Source organism: Drosophila mojavensis, unplaced genomic scaffold (assembly GCF_018153725.1).
Source record: "Drosophila mojavensis isolate 15081-1352.22 unplaced genomic scaffold, ASM1815372v1 contig_74, whole genome shotgun sequence".
Taxonomy (NCBI): Eukaryota; Metazoa; Arthropoda; class Insecta; order Diptera; family Drosophilidae; genus Drosophila; species Drosophila mojavensis.
The window spans coordinates 14,008,419-14,031,435 of NW_025318899.1; the positions used below are offsets into that span (position 1 = coordinate 14,008,419).

Consider the following 23,017-nt stretch of genomic DNA (forward strand, 5'->3'; position numbering starts at 1 on the left):
ACATCTGTATGCCATTCACATGCAACGTACGCAAACGAATGGCAATGCTTGTTCTTCCACTCAGCAGTAACAGTTCAGCGGCATGCACATTTAAAAAACTTAATAAATTACATAAAATTCAGAGAAAATTACCGCACTTAAAAATGGCATTGCGTTTTTTCAGTTTAACGCTGAGACCGCATATGTGCCGCATACAGCAACGCACACCGAATCATGGCTTACAACTAAAGAACATACTTCAATTGCAATCAAGATTGTCGGTTTTGCAGTGGGAACAAATATCTCTGCTACACGTGCGTATTACGGATCAGGATGCCGGCTTGCAGACGAAAAGGGAGGCAAACAGGCCGACAAATCCATTTCATGATACAATTTTAGATGAGGACCCGAGAAGGCAGTTCCCTGAGCGCGCTCACCGAAATAAATTCAAAAACTCTAATCATTTCGAAAAGGAGACCGAGAAACAAGAAAAAGTGGAGCGAAAGCAACAAAAGGAAACGGTGACCAATTTCGGAGATCCAGATACATTTGGCGACGCCAAGATCAGCAGTACACAACCAGAAGATCCCGGCGACGCGCAGGAAGAAGAGTTTATTAGCAGACCCACGCGACACTCACGAAAACTTCGAACCAAAGAATACGCACGCATGATAAAGGAGCACTTAAATGCGCGCCGTATTAATGATGCCATTGCTGTGCTAGAGGTGCGCATGCTGCGGGAGGATCGTGTGAAGCCAGAGAACTATATTTACAATTTGCTAATCAGCGGGTGCGCCAAGGCGGGGTATACTCGCAAAGCATTCCGTTTGTACACCAAAATGCGTCAACATGGACTGAAAGTCACTGGTGGAACCTACACTTCCCTCTTCAATGCATGTGCCAATGCACCCAGTCAGGTTGATGGCTTGAGCAAGGCGAGGCAGCTGCGCGAGAACATGTTGGAGAAGGGCTACGAACCAAACTTGAAGAACTACCATGCCATGATTAAAGCGTATGGTCGTTGCGGCGACATCGAGACTGCATACATGTTGGCTGATGAGATGCTCGATCGTCAGCTACCGTTGAATGCGGAGAGCTTCAACTTCCTACTACAAGCCTGTGCGAGCGATGAGAAAAATGGTTTTCGACATGCCTTGCTCACCTGGCACAAGATGCTCCAGCGTGGTATAAGTCCAGATTATTACAGCTTCAATAATATGCTGCGCTGCGTCCGGGATTGTGGTTTTGGCGATCTGGAGTCCATGCAACAGGTGCTGGAGCGAATTGCCCCAGGTGTAGCCAGCGGTGAACTGCCAGCGGGAAAAGAAAAGCAGCTGGAGTCGACTCCTGCTGATAGCTTATCCATTGCACCCAGATCCGGAGAAGTCAATCAGCTCGAATTGTCAACTCAACCCACGGAACAACTAGAGCTACCTAATCTGCTGCTGCCACGCCCACAGCTAGGCAGTGTAGTTGCCTTGGCTGAAGTGACACGTCCACATGAACGTTTTCTGCTGTTGGGCGGCATCACTGGCTATTTGGAGCTTATGAAAGTGCACAATGTAACACCAAATATTGAATTCTTTACCACCATGTTGGAGGTTGTTCCACCTACCAATGCTGCGGAGAAGCAAGTGCTAAGCTTCGTGCGTAAGATTGGACTCAAGGCAGACATTGACTTCTTCAATATACTTATCAAGAAGCGTTCGATGCGCTTCGATTACGAGAGCGCCCGCGAGGTCCTGAGTATGATACGTACAGCAGGCTTGAAGCCGGACATTGTGACCTATGGCGTTCTAGCACTTGGTTGTCGCACCCAGGAGCAGGCGCGCGAACTGCTACAGCAAATGAAGGAAGCGGGTATACGTATGAATATGCCCATACTGGGGGCTATGTTGCGACAAGGCTGTGCACAGAAGTCCTTTGCGTACATCAACGAAATCATGCAACTGTGTTTGGAGGAGGGCATAAAACCAAACGAATCATTTTTGCGCCATTTGTACAACTTTCACAGAGGTTGTGCCAGAGCCATAGATGCTAGGGTAATTTTTTGACGGTTATTAAACGAACTACAGTATACGTAATACACATTTTCTATTCGCAGCATCCCTCAACTAAAACTGAAGGCTTCAAGAAGGGGCACTCCAAATTCTGTGATAAATACCGCCTGTTTTACGAGGAGTATGGCCTAACCGGTTTAAAGCTGGAAGACGCTATTGCTAAGCTGAAACCACGTGCCTACGAACAATACACGGAAGATCCCGTCAGTGGGCAAGAGCCAGCGAAGCACGAGCAAGTGAAACGGAAAACCAAGTTACGCAAATATATTAAGAAAATCAAAATTAATGAGCTGCAGGATGGACCACAGCTATCTGATCCAGTAAAAAGAATAGAATAGTCATTAAATGTAAGTTTAACATTTTTAATATTTAAGTATTCGTTGAATATAGATGATGTTAACCAATCATTGTGCGTTTGCGCCCGCGAGCACGCACTTCCTCAAACTTGGCCAACACGGCTTCCTCGTCCTTGCCGCACTCTTTTCGATATGCTGCCAGGATATAGTCGAATAGATAAGGTTGCTCGCTGTGTGTGCTCAAGAGAGCTCGCTCCAGCACATAGAGATCCACGCCCTTATCTTCTGTTGCCTGATTATAATGACTTAATCCAAAATCTATGAAAATGACATCATATCCAGTCGCATTTGGGTTGATTAGAATATTTGATGTGGTCAGGTCGCCATGTATTATATTGTTGGCATGCATTTTGCCAATGATGCCGCCAATCTGCGTGCACAGCTCCTCCAGCAGCGGTTTGGCCTGCTCTTCGGTCGACTCGGCGACTGTTTTCTGTATAAATTGTTTTGCCGTCTGGGCACTGCCAAAGTACTCCATATACAGTTTGTGTGTATTCAAATCGGAATGGAGAATACGCGGCGCAAGAATACCAGCAGCCAGGCAACGGCCAGCTGCCTTCACCTCGGCCTTCATTCGTTGCCGCGTAATTTGTGTATCTAAATCTGGATGACGATATTTTTTGACAAAGCGTTCTTTTATCAGACACGATTCACCTTTGAATTCGCCGAGGTATAGACGACCCTCAGCGCCTTGTTTCAGTATTTCTAATGCCATGGTTAATGCAAAAAAATAAATAAAATAACACCGGTTAACACAATTGCAATTAGCAGCAGCCGAAATTGATTGCCATTCGCTAATATTTTAGCCATTCACAGGGCAGCGCTAACAGCTGACAAAGAAACAGCTGATTCTGTTTTGATATTTACACACATCAAACACCAGATTCAATAGTGATTCATCTTTTAAAAATCCCTGCCCTTTCGGCCATAAAAATTATAGAATTATAATGTTTAACAATATATTTGGTAAAAAACCTACCGTAAAGGAGCAACAACGTGAAAATGATCGCAGCCTGCGCAAAGCGACGCGCGATATAGAGCGTGAGCGCCGAAAACTGGAAGAGGAGGAAAAGAAGCTAGAAGCTGAGATCAAACGCAACGCAGCAGCTGGAAACAATGATGCATGCCGTATTCTGGCTAAGCAACTGATAGAAATTCGCAAACAAAAATCTCGTAGCTATGCCGCTGCCGGAAAAATCCAATCCATAGGCTACCAGAATAAAAACATGGGCGCAAACATAGCCTTGGGCGAGGCAATGGGAACCACAGCCAAAACTATGGCCACCATGAACAAGGTGATGCGCCCAGAGGCAATAGCAGGCACAGTGCGTGACTTCCAACAGGCGAATATGCGCATGGAGATGACAGACGAAATGATTAACGACACGTTGGACGACATGCTGAACGAGTCCGGTGATGAGGAGGAATCCAACGATGTGGTCAACAAGGTGCTCGACGAAATTGGCATCGAAATCTCTGGAAAGATGGCCAGCATACCAGCCGCAGGGTCTGGCGAGTTCGAGACTAGCGGCAAACGTACCGAAAAAGACATTGCAGATCAGTTAGCCAAGCTGAGGTCTTCCTAGATATTCCTAGCTATAAAATGTTAATTTTGCTGTGCTTAATCCCTCCCACAACTATATTGGAAGTTTTTTGTACACACATTTGTTATTCATAGGCCATAAGACATACAAATATAAGTATATATACATGCATCACACTAAAGTCGAGCACTCATACCTCCAGAGGCAACGACTGACTCGCCTGTTATATAGCCAGCATCCTCAGAGACGAGGAAAGAGACAACTCCAGCCATTTCCTCGCTGGTGCCTAAACGACCCATGGGAATTTTGCTAAGCGCAGCTTCATTGGCAGCTTCGTTCTCGTAGAGCGTTTTCGAGAACTTTGTGCGGATGATACCAGGTGCCAAGCAATTGACACGAATGCCCTCAGGTGCCAAATCCTTGGCCGCTGCCTTGGTCAAGCCAATCAACGCCGTCTTGCTCACAGAGTATGCGCCTAGCAGCTGTAGATAAGGCCGCAGATGAAGATAAGGCCTTGTTATATTGATAAAGCACTGACCTCAAATGCATCGTAGCCAGCTATAGATGAAACAAAGACGATGCTAGAGCCCTTTTCTTTCCGCAGATAAGGCAGTGCCTCTTTCGCCAACAGATAAGAGCTCTTCACATTCACATCAAAGATCTTGTCCCACACTTTCTCATCGCATTCCAGCACGCCGCCAACGGCAGGATTAGTAGCAGCATTACTAACCAAAATGTTTAGCTTGCCATATTTGCTGATGGTCTCCTCGAAGAGCTGCTTGCGATCTTGCGCTTCGCTCACGTGGCACTTGAGTCCATGCACATTAAGATTCAGTTTGCGCAGCTCGGCAAGGGCATTGTCCACATTCTTTTGCTTGCGGCTGCTGATGACCACCGCAGCGCCATCCTCAGCCAAGCGCTTGGCAATTGCAAAGCCGATGCTAGAAAATAATTTAATATATATATATATGTAAATATAATAGAGTAATACATTATTGGAGCTTACCCATCTGTGGAGGCGGTAACTACTGCAACTTTTCCTGCTAAACGCTTCATTCTGTTGACGTTTGTACTTTGACTGGCACTGCCACTGGATAACCGCTTGTGGCAAAGATTGTGGCTAACGAGTTTGTTACTATTGTTATTGTTGCTATTATGTTGATTAAGATTTCTAATCGATGTTGCGTTTTGCGAGCTATTTTGGACTTTGCCTCCAGACAAAACGGAGGCAGCGGTCAAATTGAGCTTTGGCGCCCTATTGGCCAGTTGCTTCCCAAGATGCAACATATTTTTAGAAAATTTCGTAATGTGATGTGAGTTGACACTGTGTGCGAAATTGATTTTCCGCAATTTACTTATTTTCAGCGATTCCTATACGATCAAGACAAGCAGTTCCAGTTGGAACTTGTTTTGTTTATTGCGGCTGTTGCCATTCACCACGAAATCGAAAGCTTTTTTGAGCGCGCTTTTTGAATTGCAGCTGTAATTGAATTGCGTATTTTCTTTTATCTGCAAAAATTATAAATTATACTTTTGTCCATTCGCAGAACCTGCATTTCTGATTTTGTATATATGAATACTTTAAAAAATATCGTAATATATACCAAAAAACATGCATGCCTCCTTTTGGTTCGTAGACCTCAATTTTTAGATAAGAAATGTTGAAATAAAAAACTTGACAACTTAAATAAACACTGTCCGCACGCATTATATATGATCTCGATTTCGTAACATGATAAATAAAGATAAATATGAAGAGGGGAAAAAGCAAGTACTTACCGTCACACTGAAAGTGAATAAGAATCGTTGACGAATAATCGCCACCACAACATCTCAAATCATATTCAGAAATAATCGCAACAACAAATGCAAATGTTTACTCTCAGCTGAAAGTGCAAATTAATAGGTGGACGGAGCGGCTTTAGTTGTTGTTTCATTACGCTACTCCATACCCAGCCCCAGTCGAAAATCGTACTTTCGGCAGTTTAGTCGCTCCGTGTTGTTCCTACTGTTCAAACTGCTTTTTACCAGAGCTCCGGAACTCAGTCAACGGCACGCGGCTAACGGTTTTCGTTTTCGCATAGCATGTGATATAACCAAATATTTCGAATTCACAATATTAGCAAAAGATGAATAACCAAGCAAATGAAATAGCACCTGCAGAGCCCGCACCACAGGACTTCAAAGCACCTGTCTTTAACGATGACAAACTCGTGCTCTACTTCCACCCGTACAACTTCTACTCGCAAAAAGTTAGTTGACAATTGAAGTCATGTGATTTTCAAGAGAAAGAAAAATTTATTTATTACGTTACAGAGCACGCAATTGGTGTGCTTCAAATTGTGAAGGCTGTCTATCAAATGGCGCGAAATTACAAAACTAATCGTAGTAATTGTCTTTATTATTCAATGCTATATGTGTGTATATGTAGCTGTGACTAGGCTGGAGTTCTCTATAAACTCTCCCACTCATCCCCCTGCTCTGTTAGCAGTGCAATCGTGCTTGACGGGGGCGTTTGAATAATATCTAATTTAAGATCGGCTTGACTCTCAGCACAAATAGCTTTTAATTGATTCGGCTTTTCATTCTTTTTCCCTTTTGACAGTATCAATAAATAATATTATTTAACTGTTTACCTTGATGCAGGTGCTAATGAGGCATATGAAATAACGCTGAGCGTTAAATAAACAAATATGATAGAAAAGCTCAAATAGTACAAGTAAATAATTAGAAAGCCTGTAGTTATTAATATAAAACATACATATATATATATGTGACATACATATACATTCGATATATTTTATTCATAGACTTGCGGTCAACCAAAATTAATTAAATATTTCTTGTTTTATTTATAGGTTTTGCTGGTGCTGTATGAGAAAAACATTGACTTCACACCCTACGTCGTCGACCTGTGCAATGGCGAACAGTATTCCAGTTGGTTCCTAAATCTGAATCCCAAAGGCGATGTGCCTGTGCTGCAGGATGGCGCGTTCATCATACCCAACTCGCCGCAGATTATCAACTATGTGGAGTCGAAGTTTAGAGGAGGTAACTGATTTACTACAGGGTATATTGGTATAGTTAATGTAAACAAAAAATACTATTTGCAGAGCGTCACCCCACCCTGAAACCATATAGACCAGATTCGCTGGAATATGATAAGATGAGCACATTTGAGCGCGCCTTTACACGCCTGCCGGTGGGCGCACTTAGTCTGGGCTCCTTTATCCACGACGATCTTAAGCTGTCGCCCAAGGCTCCCTTCATTGGACCCGTGCGGCAATCCTGCCTGAGTGAGCAGTATAAATGAGCAAAAGAGCTGTGTCTATTTAATAATCCCTTTGGTGTCTCACTATCTCGCAGAGAACAATGACAAGGTCATGGATATGCTGCGTCGATCCATGGATGAGACAGACTCGACCATCTGTTTAAGTGCACTGAAGCAGAAGCTAGATATTCAGGTGCGTCGCAGAAATCTTGTTGCCTCACGTTCAGACTTTCAGCGTGTGCTGGATGCCGTTCGCAACGTGTTGCTCTTCGTTGAGCAGGAGCTCTCAAAGCAAACGCCACGAAAGGAGTGGCTCACGGGCGACGAGCTCACGCAGGCTGACGTCAGCTTGGGTCTGCTGCTGCAGCGGCTCTATCAGCTGGGCTTCGAGAACTATTATTGGGGCTACGGCAAGTTGCCGCTGGTGGAGGGATTCTTTTTGCGGTTCAAGCAACGGCCCTCATACCACAAACTGATGCCCAGCAGCAATTTCGAGATACTGAAGGAGATGTGGAGCATGACGCCTGCCAATTACAAGCTGGGAGCCACCGCCGGTTTCTTGGGTATGGCCATGTTCGCAGCCTTTGCGCATAAGTAGGCGGCAAGATGTTTGTTAACAATCGTTTTATTGTTATTGTTAAAGTTGGGCACATATAAACACAAACAAAAGAACGCTTAAGTCTACGTGGTAACAATGCAAGCAAGATGCGGAAGGCAGAAACAGTGAATGAGAGATGAGTGAGAGAGCGGATCGTCGAGACCCCTATGAGCTATGAACAGCGCACCACGGTAATGTGCGAGCCTCAAAATTACTGATAACATTGTACATTCGTGTTTATAAATTTCATTTGGTATTAAGTTCTATTTGGTACAAAAGATTTCGCTAGCCACTACCGGTTAAAATGACTCCCTTATCCAATATAATTCAATTCCTGTTTTCTGTAGCTGGGTCACATTAAGCTTGGGTTTAGCTGTCCACGCCCGCCTGCTGTTGTTCCCGCTTGAGCTTTTCCGCTTGCAGCAAACTGGCAGCTGCAGTGGCTGCTTTCGCATTGGTAAACAATGGCATGCCCATGAATGTGGGTATCTGCTGCTGCTGCTGTTGCGTCGGCTGAGTGCTCAGTCTGTTGGCTGACCATTGACCACTGCCATTAGGGTTTGCTTTCTGTCCACTGGCAGACGACTGACTGCTGCCAGATGGCATGGAGGTGTGTAAATGCGTTGGCCGCCTGATGGGAAAGTTCTCGCGCTGATAGTAGAAAAGACCATTGCCTGGAGCCTCGGGCAGCAGCCCATTGGTGGGATACCAGAACCGATACGTGAAGTACCACGTCAGAATTGCAATAATGCCGCTGATGACTTTCTCGATCATGCGATGATAGTAAAGCATGGTGCCCACCAACATTATGTCCCACAGCAGCTGCAGACCCGCCATGCCAATGAACAAGGTGCGAATGATGGGCGTCAGTCGCGTATATAGAAACTGTAGACTACGTATTTGATCATCGTTCAGATTGCGCAAGGGATTGCTGCTTGATTTCTCGGAGACACTGCGATTGTGTAGCTCATTGCGCAGATGCTCCTTGATCGTCTCCCACTTGATGATGGGTCGCGCCTCCTCTATCAGCACCAGACTTGAGTGTATCAGAATAAACGCATGTCCAGAGATGTCAAATCCCTGCCATAAATGTCCGGCTTTCAGGCAGCTGGATTTGCTCTGGAAGCCTACAAGCAATAAGATCTGCGTTAATTTGTGTATTCTGTATTATTATAAAACCTACCTTTGGTAGTGCAGCGACCATACGAGGTTTCTACAATATTGAAGAGCTTTGTCCAGAAGAACCAGAAGAACGTAGCTATCACAATACGTGGAAAGTGATGCCTCAGCATGCGCTTCATGTCGCCGCAGGTAATCGTGTAGGCGGAGAGCACCGCAAAGGGCACTGCGAACAGGAGGGTCCAGCCCCAGCCAACTTTGACGAAGTACAAGTTGAACAGGTTGTCAGAGCGGGCAAAATATGTCTTGGGAAACGGCAAGAAGTCGCCTATGAGCGAGATAATAAATAAACTTCCCAAATATAAAGCCACTTTCAGGTCCGTATTGAAGAATATTGTCTTTTTGCAGAGATGTATGACTCCCATAACTAAAATTTCACGTATGCTGGTGGGTGCAGCAGTTGGACGCGTGCCCCGCGCTTCGGCTCGAGTTATATCAGGACCACCAGGCCGAAAGTTCATATTTGAACTGCTAGGCTGACCAGACCCAGCTGTTGGTCGTAGAGGACGCCGTTTTGACATTTTGACACGAAAATCTGGTTTACTTCGTTCCGGTAGAATATATTTGCACTTTGGCAAGCTATTTTATACTACGCCGTTTTATTGTTGCCGTTTTTGGTTATGGTAATATGTTAGGCCAAAAGTGAAAGCGGATTTGAAACGAAAGTGTCAAAGTTCAAATTTCATTATACTTAATACGATATAATTTAGTTGCGTCGATCAGTCCAAAGTGTTATGTGTTTTATTGAAATTTTCATATTATTTTCACGTAGCACGAGAATATTTTTGTTGTTGCCTTATTCTTATTCGTTGCATATTTTAGTCAAAATATGCAGCTGTTGCTTCAGCTAAAAAATAGAACACAAGTCCCTGCGTTCACAAGCGAATGTCAACACGTTCACATGCGAACACCAATTCTGATCAGCTGTGTGCGATTCTGATCTGATTCGGTTGTTTAATTACCGGCTCAGCTGCTGGGTCCACATTGCTCTCGCATGTAATTAAGACTGCAATTAATTTGGCATGTACAACTCGGCCAAAAAGCTACAGCGTGTGCTCACAGCACGTGAAATTCGGAAAACATTCATCGATTACTTTACGGTCAACCATGAACACAAATTTGTGCGCTCCAGTCCGGTGGTACCCTTCTGCGATCCCACCGTCGCATTCGTCAATGCAGGCATGAACCAGGTGAATACCAAGCATTATTAATTTGATTAATCTATTGTGCGCTAATAAGACGTCCTGCTTTAGTTCAAGTCTATTTTTCTGGGCACAGCTGCAGCACCATACAAACGCGTCGTGAATTCCCAGAAATGTGTACGAGTCGGTGGCAAGCACAATGACTTATCGGTTGTGGGTCAGGATGGATACCATCACACGTTCTTCGAGATGCTAGGCAACTGGTCCTTTGGTGATTACTTCAAGGTAAATACAATTACATCGGTATGCGGGCATTGCACTTATGAATTTCTTGCAGCGGGAAGCTTGTGCAATGGCATTGGAGCTGCTGCGCGGCCCCTACAACATTGATCCTTCGCGTTTGTATGTCACCTACTTTGCCGGAGATAAACTGCTTGGTATACCAGCCGACATGGAGTGCTTCGAAATTTGGCGGAGTTTGGGGTAAGAGATAATTAGTTACATAATGCATAATGAAATTTAATCACTTTTCACTAAACAGTTTTCCGGCTGCACGTATCTTGCCCTTTGGCTGCAAGGATAACTTTTGGGAAATGGGCACAACTGGTCCGTGTGGACCTTGTACTGAAATACACATAGATCACAGACCTGGTGATGGTCCAGCTAGTATTGAGCAGCGCGCAAAGCTAGTGAATGCGGGTCGCCCAGACCTCACTGAGCTTTGGAATTTGGTGTTTATACAATACAATCGGTTAGTGGTAAAACCCGTGCAATGAGAAATTTAATATTTAATTGAATACCTGATATGTGTAGCAATGCAGATGGCAGTATAACACAACTGCCCGCTCAGCACGTGGACACGGGCATGGGCTTCGAGCGATTGGCTGCTCTGCTACAGAACAAATCCTCCAATTACGACACGGATCTCTTCACACCGTTATTTGATGCCATACATAGTGTAAGTTTATACCGATTTACTGGATTATTAAGCAAGCTCAAACCTAGCCTTTGTTTCACAATTAGCTCTCCAAGGCACCCGTGTATGCCGGCAGCTTTCCCGATGATCAGAACGCCGCGCTACTTGACACGAGCTACAGAATACTTGCCGATCATGCACGCATGGTGACAGCGTGCTTGGCCGATGGCATGTTGCCGGATCAAAAGTTAGTTGGAAGTGCTACGGAATTAACTTCTTTCACAACTATATTTTTTCTATGCACAGCCAAAAGTTGCGTCGCGTGTTACGAAAGGCGCTGAGTATCTCAGAGCAGGTGTTTGCACATGATAAACTTCTGTCACAGCTGGTACCTATTGTAGTCGAGACGCTCGGTGAGGCTTATCCGGAAATGTCGACCAAACAGCAGGCTGTTATCGAGTTGATTGCCCACGAGCAGGAGGTGTACAAAAATCTGCGTGAGAGTTCATCTAAGGCTTTTGCCGAGGTGCTAACTGAGTTTCCCAAGCTGGATGACATTGATCTAATGGAATGCCCTGGTTTTGTTCCCGCCTATCGAGAATTTCAAGTGCAACGCTCAAATTTTCCTAACAATACGATACCCGGTGAATTTCTATACAAGCTGACGGACACCTATGGCCTGACCGAGGAGAGTTTCTTAAAGCTAGCTGAGCTGGAAAACATGAACTGTGATTTGGATCGTTATCGTGCCGAATTGGCGCTGGCCAAACTTAAAACCAAGGAGCCACAAAATAACCGTGGCGACTTCGACCTGGCCCTTCAGCAGCGTATCGCAGATGCACAAGCGCAGCTCACCAAGCGACTGGCATCCACTGACAACAGTTACAAGTATATATACAGCTATGATGAAGAAAACGAAACCTATGCGATCCCGATGCTGAAAAGTTGCGTGCTGGGCATTCTGCAAGACGACTCGGAAGTGTCACGCGTTCGCCCAGAAGCGTCTCTCAATACGCTCTCAATTGTCACAGCTGCAAGTAATTTCTATTTCGAATCCGGTGGTCAGCAATCGGATCTTGGAATGCTGTTAGTGCACAACAAACAGAAGCCAGAAGAGCCTCATCAGTTGGAAGTTGTTGGCGTAAAGCACCTCAATGAATGTGTGGTGCATATTTGCCGCTTGACCACACCCAGCGACGACTTCGATCTGGCCGTTGGGGATGAGGTGCAACTCGAGGTAGATGCCAAGCATCGTCAGTTGAATACGTGCCACCACACAGGTAGGTATTATATATGAGCAGGAAAAATGATTGTTTAAATTAATGCCCCTTTTAATAGCCACCCATCTGCTGAATGCCGCCATACGATCTCTCTTCAATAAAGTGACATATCAGGTTTCCAGCGCAGTGAGCAGTGAGCAGTGCAAGTTGGAGCTAGGCCTCTTGGGCAAGCGCATAACCAAAGCCGATGTGCAGCACATTGAGGATCTGATCAAGTGAGTAACGCTCTACTATTATTTCACACTTCTATGCAACTAATCCACTTTTTGTATAAAGCCGCGCAATCTGTTCAGCCACGCCCGTCCAAGTACATCAGCTCAGCGCAGCAGATGTGCTGCAGCAGAACGATATCACTATGGTGCCCGGTGAAGTTTACCCTGAGCAAGGACTGCGTCTGATCAATGTGCAATGCCCTGAGCTAAATCTGAGCTCCAAGGAACTGTGCTGCGGCACACATGTGACCAACACGAAGGAGATGTCCTGCTTCTGCATTGTTAATCTCAAGCAAACCAATAGAGCTCGCTATGCCTTTACAGCCGTAGCTGGACAGGCTGCAGAGAATGTAAGCTATCGTAGCATTCTGTCCTACTTCTTGACCTAATATTTCCCCTTCTCGGATAGGTTCTAAAAACAGCAGCACTGCTACGTCATCGTGTGGACGTGCTGGAAAATCAGTTTCAAACAGACAAGCTAACAAATGCCACGGAAACCGAACTGCAGACCATACGCCAAAACATGCTGCACTCGGACATAAAGCTGCCCTACGCTTTCAAGATGGACACGCTCGATCGCATCAATCAAATGCTACGTAGACTTAAGGAGACATCGCGCACAACCCTTAAGTAGGTGTACCAAATTACCATTTCAGACACAAACTAATGTCTTGTCTTACAGAGAATTTGTGGAAGTGGAAATGCGAAATGTACTACTCGAAAAGCCGCTTGATACGCATCCCTACATCCTACACTTTATAAGCAGCTCGGCGCTGGTTGAGGAGATTCCCTTGCAACGGGCCACGAAATTATGCACAGATCGTCCCATTCTGGTTGTAAGCATGTGTGATAATATAGTCAAAGCGCGCTGCTGTGTGCCGCAGGTAAATCCACTCATTTTATTCTTATATAACTTATTGACTCATATATATCTTTTCAGAACTGCATTAGCAAGCAATTTAATGCTTCGCTTTGGCTGCAATCCTTTGCGGAAACTTTTAATGGCCAAGTGGCTACGCCCAAGGGTCAAAATCCCGAAGTCGTCTGTAACATGAAAGGACGCAAAGTTAACACACAGTTCGAGGAGCAATTGGAGCAGGCGATGCGCAATGCTCAACTCTATGCCAAACGTTATTTGGAGTTTTAATTTGCCCCAGAGCAAACGCAAGCTATAAGTTTGTTATTGTTAAATGGGAATATATTGCAGACTATTAGATGTACATAAAGAGAAAAACTTAATCGCTGTCACTGATTACCACCAAATCCTCTTCCGAGTGCTTCAAACTTGACTCCATCAACTGCTCGAAAGCATCGGCACCTTCAACACTTTGATTAAAGAAGTAACTGACATTTGCTGCTGGCTTGATAGACGGCAGTTGTTTGGACTCGTTCGCCGTGGACAGGCGATGCTGCTGTTTGAAACGCTCCACGGGTGTCTTGACCAGGTGTGGCACTTTCTTTAGATCGCCCTTGACTAATAGATCAAAACTGTCGTCTAACGAGTAGCGCTTGGCCAATGGCATATTCTCAGTCCTCATGGAGATATCGCGGCGCTTTTGAACTAGCAAATCTACATCATCGATCAGTAAGCTTTGCTGGTGTGACACATCATGCTTGTCCAAGCTCAGTTGCGCTAAACGAAGGCTTAAATCGTCCGCCAACGGTTCATAGTGGAGCTGGTATCCGTCGTGCTTGGTCACAGCAGGCACTGCTTGCGGATTGGAAACAATGCCATTGATAATGTCGGACATATCAAATTCGGCGTCGCTCTCCAAATCAGAGGGCAAGTGCTTGTTAAGAGGCGTGGAGCATTGATTCGCCAGCTGGCGAGAGGACTTAATAGGTGTATTCTCCTTCTGCTTGAGGAAGTGCTGCATTGTTTTTTGTCCATGCGTTGGTGGATTAGTAGGCACCTTCTTTTTACCACGCTTGGGTTTTGTGATAATCTCTGCTGTTGTCGCTGCCAAATCCGACAGATTCTCAAGTGCACTGAGCGGCGCATCTGAATTTACTTTCTTCTTACGCGATGCTGTCTTTTTGGGTGGCTTCTCCTTGGATTTGATGAAGGCAGCTACCATATCTGGATAGGCAGCCTGTAACATGTCCAATGGCTCAACAGTGTAGTAAAGTTCCTCCACGCCCTTTGGATGATCCAGTTTGAATTCTTCAATTTGGTCATGCGGTATAAGTCCCTCGAAGCAGCCACGAGTGTCTTCCCAACGCAACTCCAGGCTGGCAATTCCCTTCACTGTGCGCTTCTTGATAATCTCCTGTGGCTGGACTAGGGCAAGGGCTTCGTTTGGCTGCTGCACTTGCCAGCGGGTGAGCAACGGAAAAAACTTTTGAAAGCAGTAAATTTCTGGCCACTGCAAGAGATGTCCAATCTGTTTGATGAATTTCACGATATTAGGCTGCCTCCAGTCCAGAACCAAATTGGGAAGTTTTGCAGGCTGAGTAAGGAACTCTGATATGATCTCTTCATTAGGAAAATCTACATCCAGCAGAGCCTTTTTGCGCAATGTCAGTTCCGCCTTGATAGACAGCCGTTGTTCTCTAAAGAGAATATAATATTAGGATTAGGCAAACAACTAACCAGCTTACTTACTTCCATAGGCTTTCATCACAGCCGCGATGTGTGCGACAGACGCCGCAACCGCTTTTTGTATGGCTTTGTGTGCGTCCAATGTGACCGCAGTTGCTACAAATGGATTTGTCGTCCACGCGCAACTCCAGTGCGTTGTATTTATCCGTCTCGGACCGCCAATTTCGTAATCTGAATAGAAAACTTTTGTAAAAGTAATATGGAAAGTGGAAAATGATTTACCTATCCAATATATCTGATTCCTTGTACTTGTTAAACAACTTAAGTACTCCATCCTTTCCTATGCCGCCTATGCCATCCGGGCAATAATCGCAGCCACAGAGCAACGCCATAACAATAACTTTATTTTGTCCGAAATCCATGTGATTACAAATCTCTTGCATATCATAAATATCTACTGCACCACCAGCTGCAGCTTGAGCGCCCTGAGTTGACACGGAAAAGTTTCGGTAGACACGCACGGCACCATACGCAAAGCAGTCGGAGTCCTGGCTAATGACACCATCCACTAACTTAGATAAATATAGATGATTAATTTAACCATGTAAAGTAAGCAACTGAACTCACTCCATGCTTATTAAGAAATGCACAATAGGCTTCAGCCTCTCCCGGTCCTTGAACGCATTGTATGCCCATGGACAGCAGTAGATTCTCGCACTGTTTGAGCACATGATTGAAACGAGTGCGTCCTTTATCGCTTTTCGCTACCGCTTGTGTGGGCCCCACTGCATCCTTGTCCTTATCCTTATCCTTGGGTCGCGCACCGCGAAATTGCAGCTCATTGCGCTTAGCTATTACCTGACTCTTAAGCTTGGGCGCGACTCCTTCCAATACAAACACTGGCGTTACCTGTTCCCAAATGAGGTAACACGTACGAAAGAAGAGATTTCTGTGGAGGACATGTGGTAAATAATAAAATCATAATAAATAATAATAATTCACTAATTCATAATATAATTCACTATTCATTATTCGAGAACTTACTTTAAATGATGCCGCGGATGCACAAAATAATCGACAACATTAAGGCTTTCGCAAACCCATCCAGCCAGATCTATGGCAACCTTCTTGCCGCGTAGTTCGCATATGGGTTTGCGATCTGCATAAGGTGTCAAAATGCTCCATAATTCCTTCACGCCCATGAATTTACGAAATACAAACTGAGCGCCTTAATTTTAAAAGAAACCAACAGCATGACTGACATTCACAGTAAACGTAAACAGCTGACTGGCAAATATCTGACATTCACATTCACACATACTCAGACTCGCATTGTTTTGACATTTGCACATGTCCATTTGACTGTCAGTCTCAACTTCTTCTTTGTGTTCGACATTTGACGTGTCAGAGAAAATCAAAAGTTAACTCGTTTTCAATTCGCATGTTTTGTTTTGCATATAAGGCAACTAAATTAAAACGCACGCCGCTGCAATACAGTTAACGTATCACGTAATACGCCAAGATGGTTTTAGCAGATTTAGGACGAAAAATAACGACGGCGCTGCATTCGCTCAGCAAAGCCACCGTCATCAATGAGGAAGCCCTAAGTGCTATGCTGAAAGAGATATGCGCTGCGCTGCTAGAGGCCGATGTAAACATACGGCAGGTGAAGCAGCTGCGCGAGAATGTACGAGCAGTCATCGACTTTGATGAAATGGCCGGAGGATTGAACAAACGCCGCATGATACAGTCCGCCGTGTTCAAGGAGCTCATCAAACTGGTGGATCCGGGTGTCAAGCCATATCAGCCAGTAAAAGGCAAGGCCAATGTGATCATGTTTGTGGGCCTGCAGGGCTCCGGCAAAACAACCACATGTACTAAGCTAGCCTATCACTACCAGAAACGTAATTGGAAGTCGTGCCTCGTCTGCGCGGATACATTCCGTGCGGGTGCCTACGATCAGATCAAGCAGAATGCGACCAAGGCGCGCATTCCATTCTATGGCAGCTACACAGAAATCGATCCTGTGGTCATAGCACAAGAAGGAGTGGACATGTTTAAGCGCGAAGGATTCGAAATGATTATTGTGGACACATCGGGCAGACATAAGCAGGAAGAGTCGCTGTTCGAGGAAATGTTGGCGGTGGCAAATGCGGTCAACCCGGACAATATCATTTTCGTCATGGATGCCACGATTGGACAGGCTTGCGAAGCTCAAGCAAAGGCCTTCAAAGAGAAAGTGGATATTGGTTCCGTGATTATCACAAAGTTGGACGGCCATGCTAAGGGTGGTGGTGCTCTCTCTGCTGTGGCTGCCACTCAGTCACCCATTATATTCATCGGCACTGGCGAGCACATTGACGACTTGGAGCCGTTCAAAACGAAACCTTTTGTGAGCAAACTTCTAGGCATGGGTGACATTGAGGGACTGATAGACAAGGTAACTATGATACAGCACTCTCCCCTATCAATTAACTTAGTACTTCATGTATTGAACAGGTGAATGAACTGAAACTAGACGGCAACGAAGAGTTGCTGGAGAAGATCAAGCATGGCCATTTCACCATACGCGACATGTACGAACAGTTCCAGAATATCTTGAAAATGGGACCTTTCTCACAGATTATGAACATGATACCCGGATTCTCGCAAGATTTCATGACCAAGGGTGGCGAGCAGGAGTCGATGGCGCGTATCAAGCGCATGATGACAATGATGGACAGTATGTCCGACAGTGAACTGGACAACCGTGACGGGGCTAAACTCTTCAGCAAGCAACCTACACGTTGCACCCGTGTGGCCCATGGCGCAGGAGTCATTGAGCGAGAGGTCAAGGAGCTGATAGCCCACTACACGAAATTTGCGGCAGTCGTTAAGAAAATGGGTGGCGTTAAGGGCCTCTTCAAACAAGGCGATATGACTAAAAATGTGAATCCCACGCAAATGGCCAAGCTTAATCAGCAGATGGCCAAGATGATTGATCCCCGCATGCTACAGCAAATGGGCGGCGTTGGTGGCCTTCAAAATATGATGCGACAGCTGCAACAGGGCGCAGCGGGTGGCCTAGGCGGACTGGGGAACCTGATGGGAGGCTTTGGTGGCAAGTGAGACAAAGCGGGAAGGGCCATCATATGTGTAAAGATTTTTGTATGATTTTGTTTTAAATAGTTCGGTTCTTAGCATTAATTTGTTAACGGTTTACAAGCGCGACAATTATCATCGTTTCCATGGCAACATCTTGTTTAACCAAATTCAATTACAATTATATGTGGCAACAGTGAATGAAATCGATGTAAAACAGTTAACACCTACAGTTAGCGGTCTTCATTTTTTGTACGATTTAATCTGCGCTCTGCGCTTGCATGATCTTAAGCTAAGTTTTATTGTTTAAAAATAGCTTACGAACAATTAAAATTGCATGCATAAGAGTCTGTACGAAATGAAATTAATAAAAACTAAATAGAAATCCAGATAAATTCGGACAACATTAAGTGCATAAAATACATTTTTATTCGGTTGTTTTTCTTCAAAATTAAGTAGCGCCATCTATGGGTCGTGAACATCGCTAATCAAAGCTGCCAGATGCTATGTAAATATGTGACTTCAGTAACGCGGCTGGCTTTAAACATCTAAAAATAATTTTAAATTTTAAATACAAATGAAAATATTGGTTGAAAATATTATTACCTATAGCTTACCACAAAATTCAAATAAATTGATGAATAGCTAAGTAACACAACCAGCCGCCTGTCCCGCTGCGTTCGCACTGACGTCGCACGATGGCAATGCCTTCTCTAACACTGCCGTCGGTCTCGTCGTCACACACAACTACTACAAAAAACAACAAATGACCAGGCGAACAGAAACGCTCAGCAGCGGCCACAACAAAAGCGAGAGACCCAAACGAAATAACGGTAAGCAAGTAAACAACAAGGCATACACGCGTGCGTGCGACTGTGTGTGTGCGCACGCTGTAGTTATTGTTGTTTGCATTGCTTTGTCACAGCCAGAGAGAGTGAGTGCAAGAGGTGCTCTCACACACTCACACAGGCACACGCATGCCGGTCTCGATGTTGGCGCTTGTTCCGGTGTTCATGCCGGTCAGTGTTGCCAGCTGTTAAGCTCTGAATATAGGAAAAAATGCTGGAATAGCAAAAAAAGTGGACAAAAATATATAAAAATAAACGAATATATTATTATATAATAAAATACAAAATCAAACAATTTAATAAAAAAATTTCGCCAAATTTCTAAAATGTATTTCTTATAAGTATATTCTCCAAATATTTATTGCTTAGCTAAACGATCACACACAATTAAATTCACTGCACTGAACGACTGACCCCACCAGGCTTGGGCGACTGAAGAATTGCTGCAGCTGCTGCCCTTTATATAGGGTAACTTTGATTCAGACACTTAGTTGCGCTCAAATGATGGGCCCGACCAATGGGAACACTCTCTGCTGCTGCAAGTATTCGTACTTCGTTTTACTCTCTGCTGCTCGCACTTCGTTTTACTCAAATATAAATACGAAATGAATACTTCTGCACACATATAAACAACTGTAATGATCTTCTGTTATTTTGAGTGATTTTACGTCTCTTGCGTTTGTTAGCAGACAGACAAAGAGAAGAACTGTGGGATAGACAGAGAGACAATCAATAGGCTAGACCACTCTCAAATAGGCTAGATCTGGCCTGAAATTGGCTAAACTGGCAACACTGATGACGGCTCACAGCAGCCAGTTTTGCGTTTGTATCAACAGAATAAGTAAAAATACAAACTTGCATACCTACAGACTAGGCATGTGTGTATACATATATACAAACAAATTAGTGTGTGTGTGTGTATGGATGACTAGCTGTTGTGCGCTGGCTTTATAGGGTAGTGGGAGCTTTGCTGGCGGCTCTTGCAGCATCCCTTGCGAATTGTGCGTGTGGTGGCATGTGGCTTGTGGCACACACACACATGCACATACACTGACTTACATGTTACAGTCACCCCTGTCTCTCATTACAATAACAATGAAAATGTGATTGCTGTCATAAAAACGTCTATTAAGCTGTCGAGTTTTGACGCTCATAAAACCATCAAACAAGTCAAACGAACAGGTTCGCAGCAAAACTTGTAGGCTGAATTGCTGTCAACATTTTTCGGTTCATCCTTACGGCTTTGCGCGCATACAAACACACACACACACACAAACGCACACATACACATGCATATAAATGTGTGTGCGTATGTACGGATGTGCCGTAGGCTTTTCATATTTTGTGGCCCCCCACTGTTGCGTATTTTAGGGGAAGTTCCGACCACCGCAGATATTACGGGTCCAGTCTGAAAGGCTTGGAGCTGTGTGTAAACTTGTTGCCTGCGGCCATTTGCCCACACTTTGCAGACCTCAATAGCTAAGGGTGTCTCAGCAGCAACCCCCAAATCATGATATTGATCCATCAACAAGCTGGAGAAGCCCATGCCATTCCATTCCAGCACATAACCCCGCTTTAAAGTAAAAACATCAATCGCATTTGTTTTCTTACAGAAAATCAATTTGTTTTTTATTGATTCAGAAAAAGTTCAGTTTCTTTTTTTTTGTGTTTTTTTTTTTTTTTTTTTTTTTTTTTTTTTTTTTGGATGACAGCATTTGCTCTTTAGTGTTTTTAAAGAGACATTTTTACTTTGTATGTTCTTCTGGTTTTTGTTTTTAATCTTTTGCTATTTTCTGTTTAATGCTTTTCTGCACCTGCATGCTGCACCTGCGCTCAATGTTACCTCGTTCTTTCATTTTTTTCTTTACTTACAATTAGATTTAATTTTTTTCTTTTTCAACTAGTCTTACTTTTCTTAAGCGAAATAAGCACAAAAGCTGCAAAATGTTTTGCTTAAACTAATTTTTTTTTTTTTTAATTTTTCATTTAATATTTTTTTTTGTGTTTTCTTTTTTTTATCATTTAAACTTTATCTCCTTAGCTCCAATTTATTTTTGTTTTAATGTATGATTTTTTGCATTAAAGTTTTTAGCGCACAAAAAGTACGCATTATAAATTTGAAAGTTTTAGCAAAGTTGTTTGCATCGTTTGCTTATCATCTCTATCTTTGTCTTTATTTTTTTTTTGTCTGCTTTTTCTAGTGTTTAAATACAATTCTTTTCCATATGCATGTAAAAAATGCTTTCAAGCGTCACATTGATGCAAAAAATAATACCTTAAAAAATACACAGAGATTCGAAAGGGGTTATCATTTTTATTTTTTTTTTTCTATATATACTTTTTTGTGGAGAGTTACAAAGAGAGGAGATATAGTTAGCTTCACGTTTTATCGTTTTACAAGAGAAATGAATAAAGTTCTTTAAAAGACTTTGATTTAAAACTTAAAAATAGCAACAAGCGAAATTTACATTTTACTTTGCACCCGGCTGAGCGCTGATCATTTCTTTATCTTAACTTCTTTTTGTTTTGTTTTGTTTATTTCCTTCTTTTTTAGTTTCTCTATCATTTTTTCATCTAAGTTTAATTAGCTGCTTCTCTGCGCGAGCCTTTTTTGTTTTGTTTTAATGTTTACTTTAAAGTTTTACTTAGAACTACATTTTTACGCTTTTGTCGTCGTGTTTGCTTTTTAAATTTAATGAGCTTGTTTCTTGACCTTTCACTACGATGATGTTGTTGTTGTTTTAACCATTATTTGCCTGCATTTTATTAGATCTCTCCCTCTTGATTCTTTCTTTATATGCATTTGTTTAATGTGTTTCTCTCTTTTCTCATTTCATTGTTTTTTGTTTCTTTTTTTTTTTTTTTTTTTTTTTTTTTTTGGTTTTCTCAAAAAAGTTTCAAAAAAATATATATATTCATCATTTCCTTAAATTGGCTTAATTAAAAAATGTTTTTTTCTTCTTTTTCTTCTCCCTCTCATATTTATTCTTTTCTATTTTCCATTTCACTTTGCCGCCGACTTAGCTAAGACTAAGTTGTTCTTGTTGCCCTCTGTTTAAAACACAATTCAATTCATTTATAATTGTTACTGGAAACTAGTTTGGAGTTATTTCAATTAAGCTTATTCTCCTTAACATATATATAGCAAACATTTAACTATAAACAAAGTCCAGGGAGTGGGGGATATAACAGAATATATTTATGTGTGAAAAACAATGAAGCAAATGATGTCAAACATAAAACTTAAATGAAAAACAGTTAAAATTTTGTTTTTATTTATTTATTTCTTTTTTTTTTTTTTTTTGGTTTTTAAGTTTTTTATTCAAAGTTTTTTTGTTGCTGTTTAGTTTTCAATTTTACGCACTAGACATTTCGCTTTAAAAATTACTTTCAACACATTCTTCAAGTTCAAATTCAAATTTAATTTTCAATTTAATTTTTTCACTTTCACTCAAGTTGTGAGAGCAACAGGCAAATTTTTAAATGATTTCTTCTTCTTCTCTTTCGTGTTGTTTTACGACAAATAATAAATTAACTACTTAAAATTAGTTAAAAAACTAAAGTAAAACGCATTAAATTAAAACAAAATACAGACGCAAAACAAACAAGTTTTTTTCATTAAGTTTGGTTTTTTTTGTCAGAAATAGAATAAAAAATTGTAATTAAAAAAAAATATATATGTGTATTTATAATAAACTTCTCTCTGCCGCTTGCCAATTAGACGATCGGTCTGTGAATCGATTCTATATGCAAAATTAAAACTAATCCGAACGTGACGACCCTTCGCTTTCCTCTCTAACTACACAAAAACTACAAATTTCTATTCCTCTCTTCTCTTTTCATTCGTCATCGTACGCGTCGTCCTCTTCTTCGTGCTAATCAACTAATTACTACCAATTAAAAATCATATTTCCTACATCAGCTACACTTCACTTCTGCTGCTGTCTCCTCGTTTTTTCATTCCTTTTCTTCGTCTTCTTCTCCTTCTTCTTGTTATCCTTAATCAACG

The 23,017-nt window shown here is 42.9% G+C and overlaps 9 protein-coding genes and 1 long non-coding RNA gene across 14 annotated transcripts; 5 read left to right on the forward strand and 5 right to left on the reverse strand.

The window, feature by feature from the left end:
* Nucleotides 1-8: 8 nt before the first annotated feature.
* Nucleotides 9-6,882, forward strand: LOC6582435 (pentatricopeptide repeat-containing protein 1, mitochondrial). Of its 2 annotated transcripts, XM_002008102.4 has the most exons (3): nucleotides 9-2,021; nucleotides 2,084-2,386; nucleotides 6,798-6,882. In XM_002008102.4, exons 1-2 carry the CDS (start codon nucleotides 9-11, stop codon nucleotides 2,375-2,377), a joined length of 2,307 nt encoding a protein of 768 aa, XP_002008138.2. In that variant the 3' UTR covers nucleotides 2,378-2,386; nucleotides 6,798-6,882. The 2 variants fall into 2 exon arrangements, with proteins under 2 accessions (XP_002008138.2, XP_043866004.1); XM_044010069.1 differs by lacking the exon at nucleotides 6,798-6,882 and having other exon boundaries at nucleotides 2,084-2,443.
* On the reverse strand, nucleotides 2,388-3,199 carry LOC6582436 (EKC/KEOPS complex subunit TP53RK). Its single transcript, XM_002008103.4, has one exon. The coding sequence runs from the start codon at nucleotides 3,108-3,110 to the stop codon at nucleotides 2,436-2,438; it is 675 nt and encodes a 224-aa protein (XP_002008139.1). The 5' UTR covers nucleotides 3,111-3,199; the 3' UTR covers nucleotides 2,388-2,435.
* LOC6582437 (charged multivesicular body protein 2b-B) lies at nucleotides 3,243-4,120 on the forward strand. Its single transcript, XM_002008104.4, has one exon. It carries the CDS (start codon nucleotides 3,343-3,345, stop codon nucleotides 3,979-3,981), a length of 639 nt encoding a protein of 212 aa, XP_002008140.1. The 5' UTR covers nucleotides 3,243-3,342; the 3' UTR covers nucleotides 3,982-4,120.
* Nucleotides 4,006-5,354, reverse strand: LOC6582438 (dehydrogenase/reductase SDR family member 4). Its single transcript, XM_002008105.4, has 3 exons — nucleotides 4,946-5,354; nucleotides 4,478-4,880; nucleotides 4,006-4,421 (listed from the first exon to the last, which is right to left on the reverse strand). The coding sequence occupies exons 1-3, from the start codon at nucleotides 5,224-5,226 to the stop codon at nucleotides 4,116-4,118; spliced, it is 990 nt and encodes a 329-aa protein (XP_002008141.1). The 5' UTR covers nucleotides 5,227-5,354; the 3' UTR covers nucleotides 4,006-4,115.
* Nucleotides 5,890-8,134, forward strand: LOC6582439 (ganglioside-induced differentiation-associated protein 1). 2 transcript variants are annotated; one of them, XM_015162442.3, is made up of 5 exons: nucleotides 5,891-6,191; nucleotides 6,798-6,990; nucleotides 7,053-7,235; nucleotides 7,306-7,773; nucleotides 7,854-8,134. In XM_015162442.3, the coding sequence occupies exons 1-5, from the start codon at nucleotides 6,069-6,071 to the stop codon at nucleotides 7,865-7,867; spliced, it is 981 nt and encodes a 326-aa protein (XP_015017928.1). In that variant the 5' UTR covers nucleotides 5,891-6,068; the 3' UTR covers nucleotides 7,868-8,134. The 2 variants fall into 2 exon arrangements, with proteins under 2 accessions (XP_002008142.1, XP_015017928.1); XM_002008106.4 differs by having other exon boundaries at nucleotides 5,890-6,191; nucleotides 7,306-8,134.
* On the reverse strand, nucleotides 7,820-9,854 carry LOC6582440 (acyl-coenzyme A diphosphatase FITM2). The gene is made up of 2 exons (XM_002008107.4): nucleotides 8,992-9,854; nucleotides 7,820-8,935 (listed from the first exon to the last, which is right to left on the reverse strand). The coding sequence occupies exons 1-2, from the start codon at nucleotides 9,506-9,508 to the stop codon at nucleotides 8,178-8,180; spliced, it is 1,275 nt and encodes a 424-aa protein (XP_002008143.1). The 5' UTR covers nucleotides 9,509-9,854; the 3' UTR covers nucleotides 7,820-8,177.
* Nucleotides 9,855-9,906: 52 nt separating this feature from the next.
* Nucleotides 9,907-13,776, forward strand: LOC6582441 (alanine--tRNA ligase, mitochondrial). The gene is made up of 12 exons (XM_002008108.4): nucleotides 9,907-10,177; nucleotides 10,241-10,414; nucleotides 10,467-10,612; nucleotides 10,671-10,880; nucleotides 10,943-11,087; nucleotides 11,153-11,292; nucleotides 11,352-12,325; nucleotides 12,384-12,540; nucleotides 12,602-12,887; nucleotides 12,947-13,167; nucleotides 13,220-13,421; nucleotides 13,478-13,776. The coding sequence occupies exons 1-12, from the start codon at nucleotides 10,010-10,012 to the stop codon at nucleotides 13,682-13,684; spliced, it is 3,030 nt and encodes a 1,009-aa protein (XP_002008144.2). The 5' UTR covers nucleotides 9,907-10,009; the 3' UTR covers nucleotides 13,685-13,776.
* Nucleotides 13,710-16,362, reverse strand: LOC6582442 (flap endonuclease GEN). The gene is made up of 5 exons (XM_002008109.4): nucleotides 16,124-16,362; nucleotides 15,707-16,028; nucleotides 15,362-15,651; nucleotides 15,143-15,310; nucleotides 13,710-15,090 (listed from the first exon to the last, which is right to left on the reverse strand). Exons 1-5 carry the CDS (start codon nucleotides 16,279-16,281, stop codon nucleotides 13,773-13,775), a joined length of 2,256 nt encoding a protein of 751 aa, XP_002008145.1. The 5' UTR covers nucleotides 16,282-16,362; the 3' UTR covers nucleotides 13,710-13,772.
* A 93-nt stretch (nucleotides 16,363-16,455) lies between these two features.
* Nucleotides 16,456-18,570, forward strand: LOC6582443 (signal recognition particle 54 kDa protein). Its single transcript, XM_002008110.4, has 2 exons — nucleotides 16,456-17,519; nucleotides 17,579-18,570. Exons 1-2 carry the CDS (start codon nucleotides 16,602-16,604, stop codon nucleotides 18,185-18,187), a joined length of 1,527 nt encoding a protein of 508 aa, XP_002008146.1. The 5' UTR covers nucleotides 16,456-16,601; the 3' UTR covers nucleotides 18,188-18,570.
* Nucleotide 18,571: 1 nt separating this feature from the next.
* LOC116804326 lies at nucleotides 18,572-21,879 on the reverse strand. Of its 3 annotated transcripts, none has more exons than XR_006357646.1 (3): nucleotides 19,394-21,879; nucleotides 18,778-19,222; nucleotides 18,572-18,708 (listed from the first exon to the last, which is right to left on the reverse strand). It is a non-coding gene; the product is annotated as an uncharacterized LOC116804326 (long non-coding RNA). The 3 variants fall into 3 exon arrangements; XR_006357647.1 differs by having other exon boundaries at nucleotides 18,767-19,222; XR_004364283.2 differs by lacking the exon at nucleotides 19,394-21,879 and having other exon boundaries at nucleotides 18,778-19,263.
* Nucleotides 21,880-23,017: the final 1,138 nt, after the last annotated feature.

What these genes read in the sequence shown, in the direction of transcription:
- LOC6582439 (XM_002008106.4), top strand. Translation starts at nt 6,069, where the DNA reads ATGAATAACCAAGCAAATGAAATAGCACCTGCAGAGCCCGCACCACAG. An exon ending in ACAACTTCTACTCGCAAAAA is followed by an intron (nt 6,192 to 6,797) that starts GTTAGTTGACAA and finishes TTTTATTTATAG; the next exon opens with GTTTTGCTGGTGCTGTATGA. An exon ending in CGTGCGGCAATCCTGCCTGA is followed by an intron (nt 7,236 to 7,305) that starts GTGAGCAGTATA and finishes ACTATCTCGCAG; the next exon opens with AGAACAATGACAAGGTCATG.
- LOC6582438 (XM_002008105.4), bottom strand. Translation starts at nt 5,226, where the DNA reads ATGTTGCATCTTGGGAAGCAACTGGCCAATAGGGCGCCAAAGCTCAAT. An exon ending in GTTACCGCCTCCACAGATGG is followed by an intron (nt 4,881 to 4,945) that starts GTAAGCTCCAAT and finishes ATTATTTTCTAG; the next exon opens with CATCGGCTTTGCAATTGCCA. An exon ending in CTGGCTACGATGCATTTGAG is followed by an intron (nt 4,422 to 4,477) that starts GTCAGTGCTTTA and finishes CCTTATCTACAG; the next exon opens with CTGCTAGGCGCATACTCTGT.
- LOC6582442 (XM_002008109.4), bottom strand. Translation starts at nt 16,281, where the DNA reads ATGGGCGTGAAGGAATTATGGAGCATTTTGACACCTTATGCAGATCGC. An exon ending in CATCCGCGGCATCATTTAAA is followed by an intron (nt 16,029 to 16,123) that starts GTAAGTTCTCGA and finishes TGTCCTCCACAG; the next exon opens with AAATCTCTTCTTTCGTACGT. An exon ending in TGTGATGAAAGCCTATGGAA is followed by an intron (nt 15,091 to 15,142) that starts GTAAGTAAGCTG and finishes TATTCTCTTTAG; the next exon opens with AGAACAACGGCTGTCTATCA.
- LOC6582441 (XM_002008108.4), top strand. Translation starts at nt 10,010, where the DNA reads ATGTACAACTCGGCCAAAAAGCTACAGCGTGTGCTCACAGCACGTGAA. An exon ending in GAAATTTGGCGGAGTTTGGG is followed by an intron (nt 10,613 to 10,670) that starts GTAAGAGATAAT and finishes TTCACTAAACAG; the next exon opens with TTTTCCGGCTGCACGTATCT. An exon ending in ACATCGCGCACAACCCTTAA is followed by an intron (nt 13,168 to 13,219) that starts GTAGGTGTACCA and finishes CTTGTCTTACAG; the next exon opens with AGAATTTGTGGAAGTGGAAA.
- LOC6582440 (XM_002008107.4), bottom strand. Translation starts at nt 9,508, where the DNA reads ATGTCAAAACGGCGTCCTCTACGACCAACAGCTGGGTCTGGTCAGCCT. An exon ending in TGGTCGCTGCACTACCAAAG is followed by an intron (nt 8,936 to 8,991) that starts GTAGGTTTTATA and finishes TATTGCTTGTAG; the next exon opens with GCTTCCAGAGCAAATCCAGC.
- LOC6582435 (XM_002008102.4), top strand. Translation starts at nt 9, where the DNA reads ATGCCATTCACATGCAACGTACGCAAACGAATGGCAATGCTTGTTCTT. An exon ending in CCAGAGCCATAGATGCTAGG is followed by an intron (nt 2,022 to 2,083) that starts GTAATTTTTTGA and finishes TTCTATTCGCAG; the next exon opens with CATCCCTCAACTAAAACTGA.
- LOC6582443 (XM_002008110.4), top strand. Translation starts at nt 16,602, where the DNA reads ATGGTTTTAGCAGATTTAGGACGAAAAATAACGACGGCGCTGCATTCG. An exon ending in TTGAGGGACTGATAGACAAG is followed by an intron (nt 17,520 to 17,578) that starts GTAACTATGATA and finishes TGTATTGAACAG; the next exon opens with GTGAATGAACTGAAACTAGA.
- LOC6582436 (XM_002008103.4), bottom strand. Translation starts at nt 3,110, where the DNA reads ATGGCATTAGAAATACTGAAACAAGGCGCTGAGGGTCGTCTATACCTC.
- LOC6582437 (XM_002008104.4), top strand. Translation starts at nt 3,343, where the DNA reads ATGTTTAACAATATATTTGGTAAAAAACCTACCGTAAAGGAGCAACAA.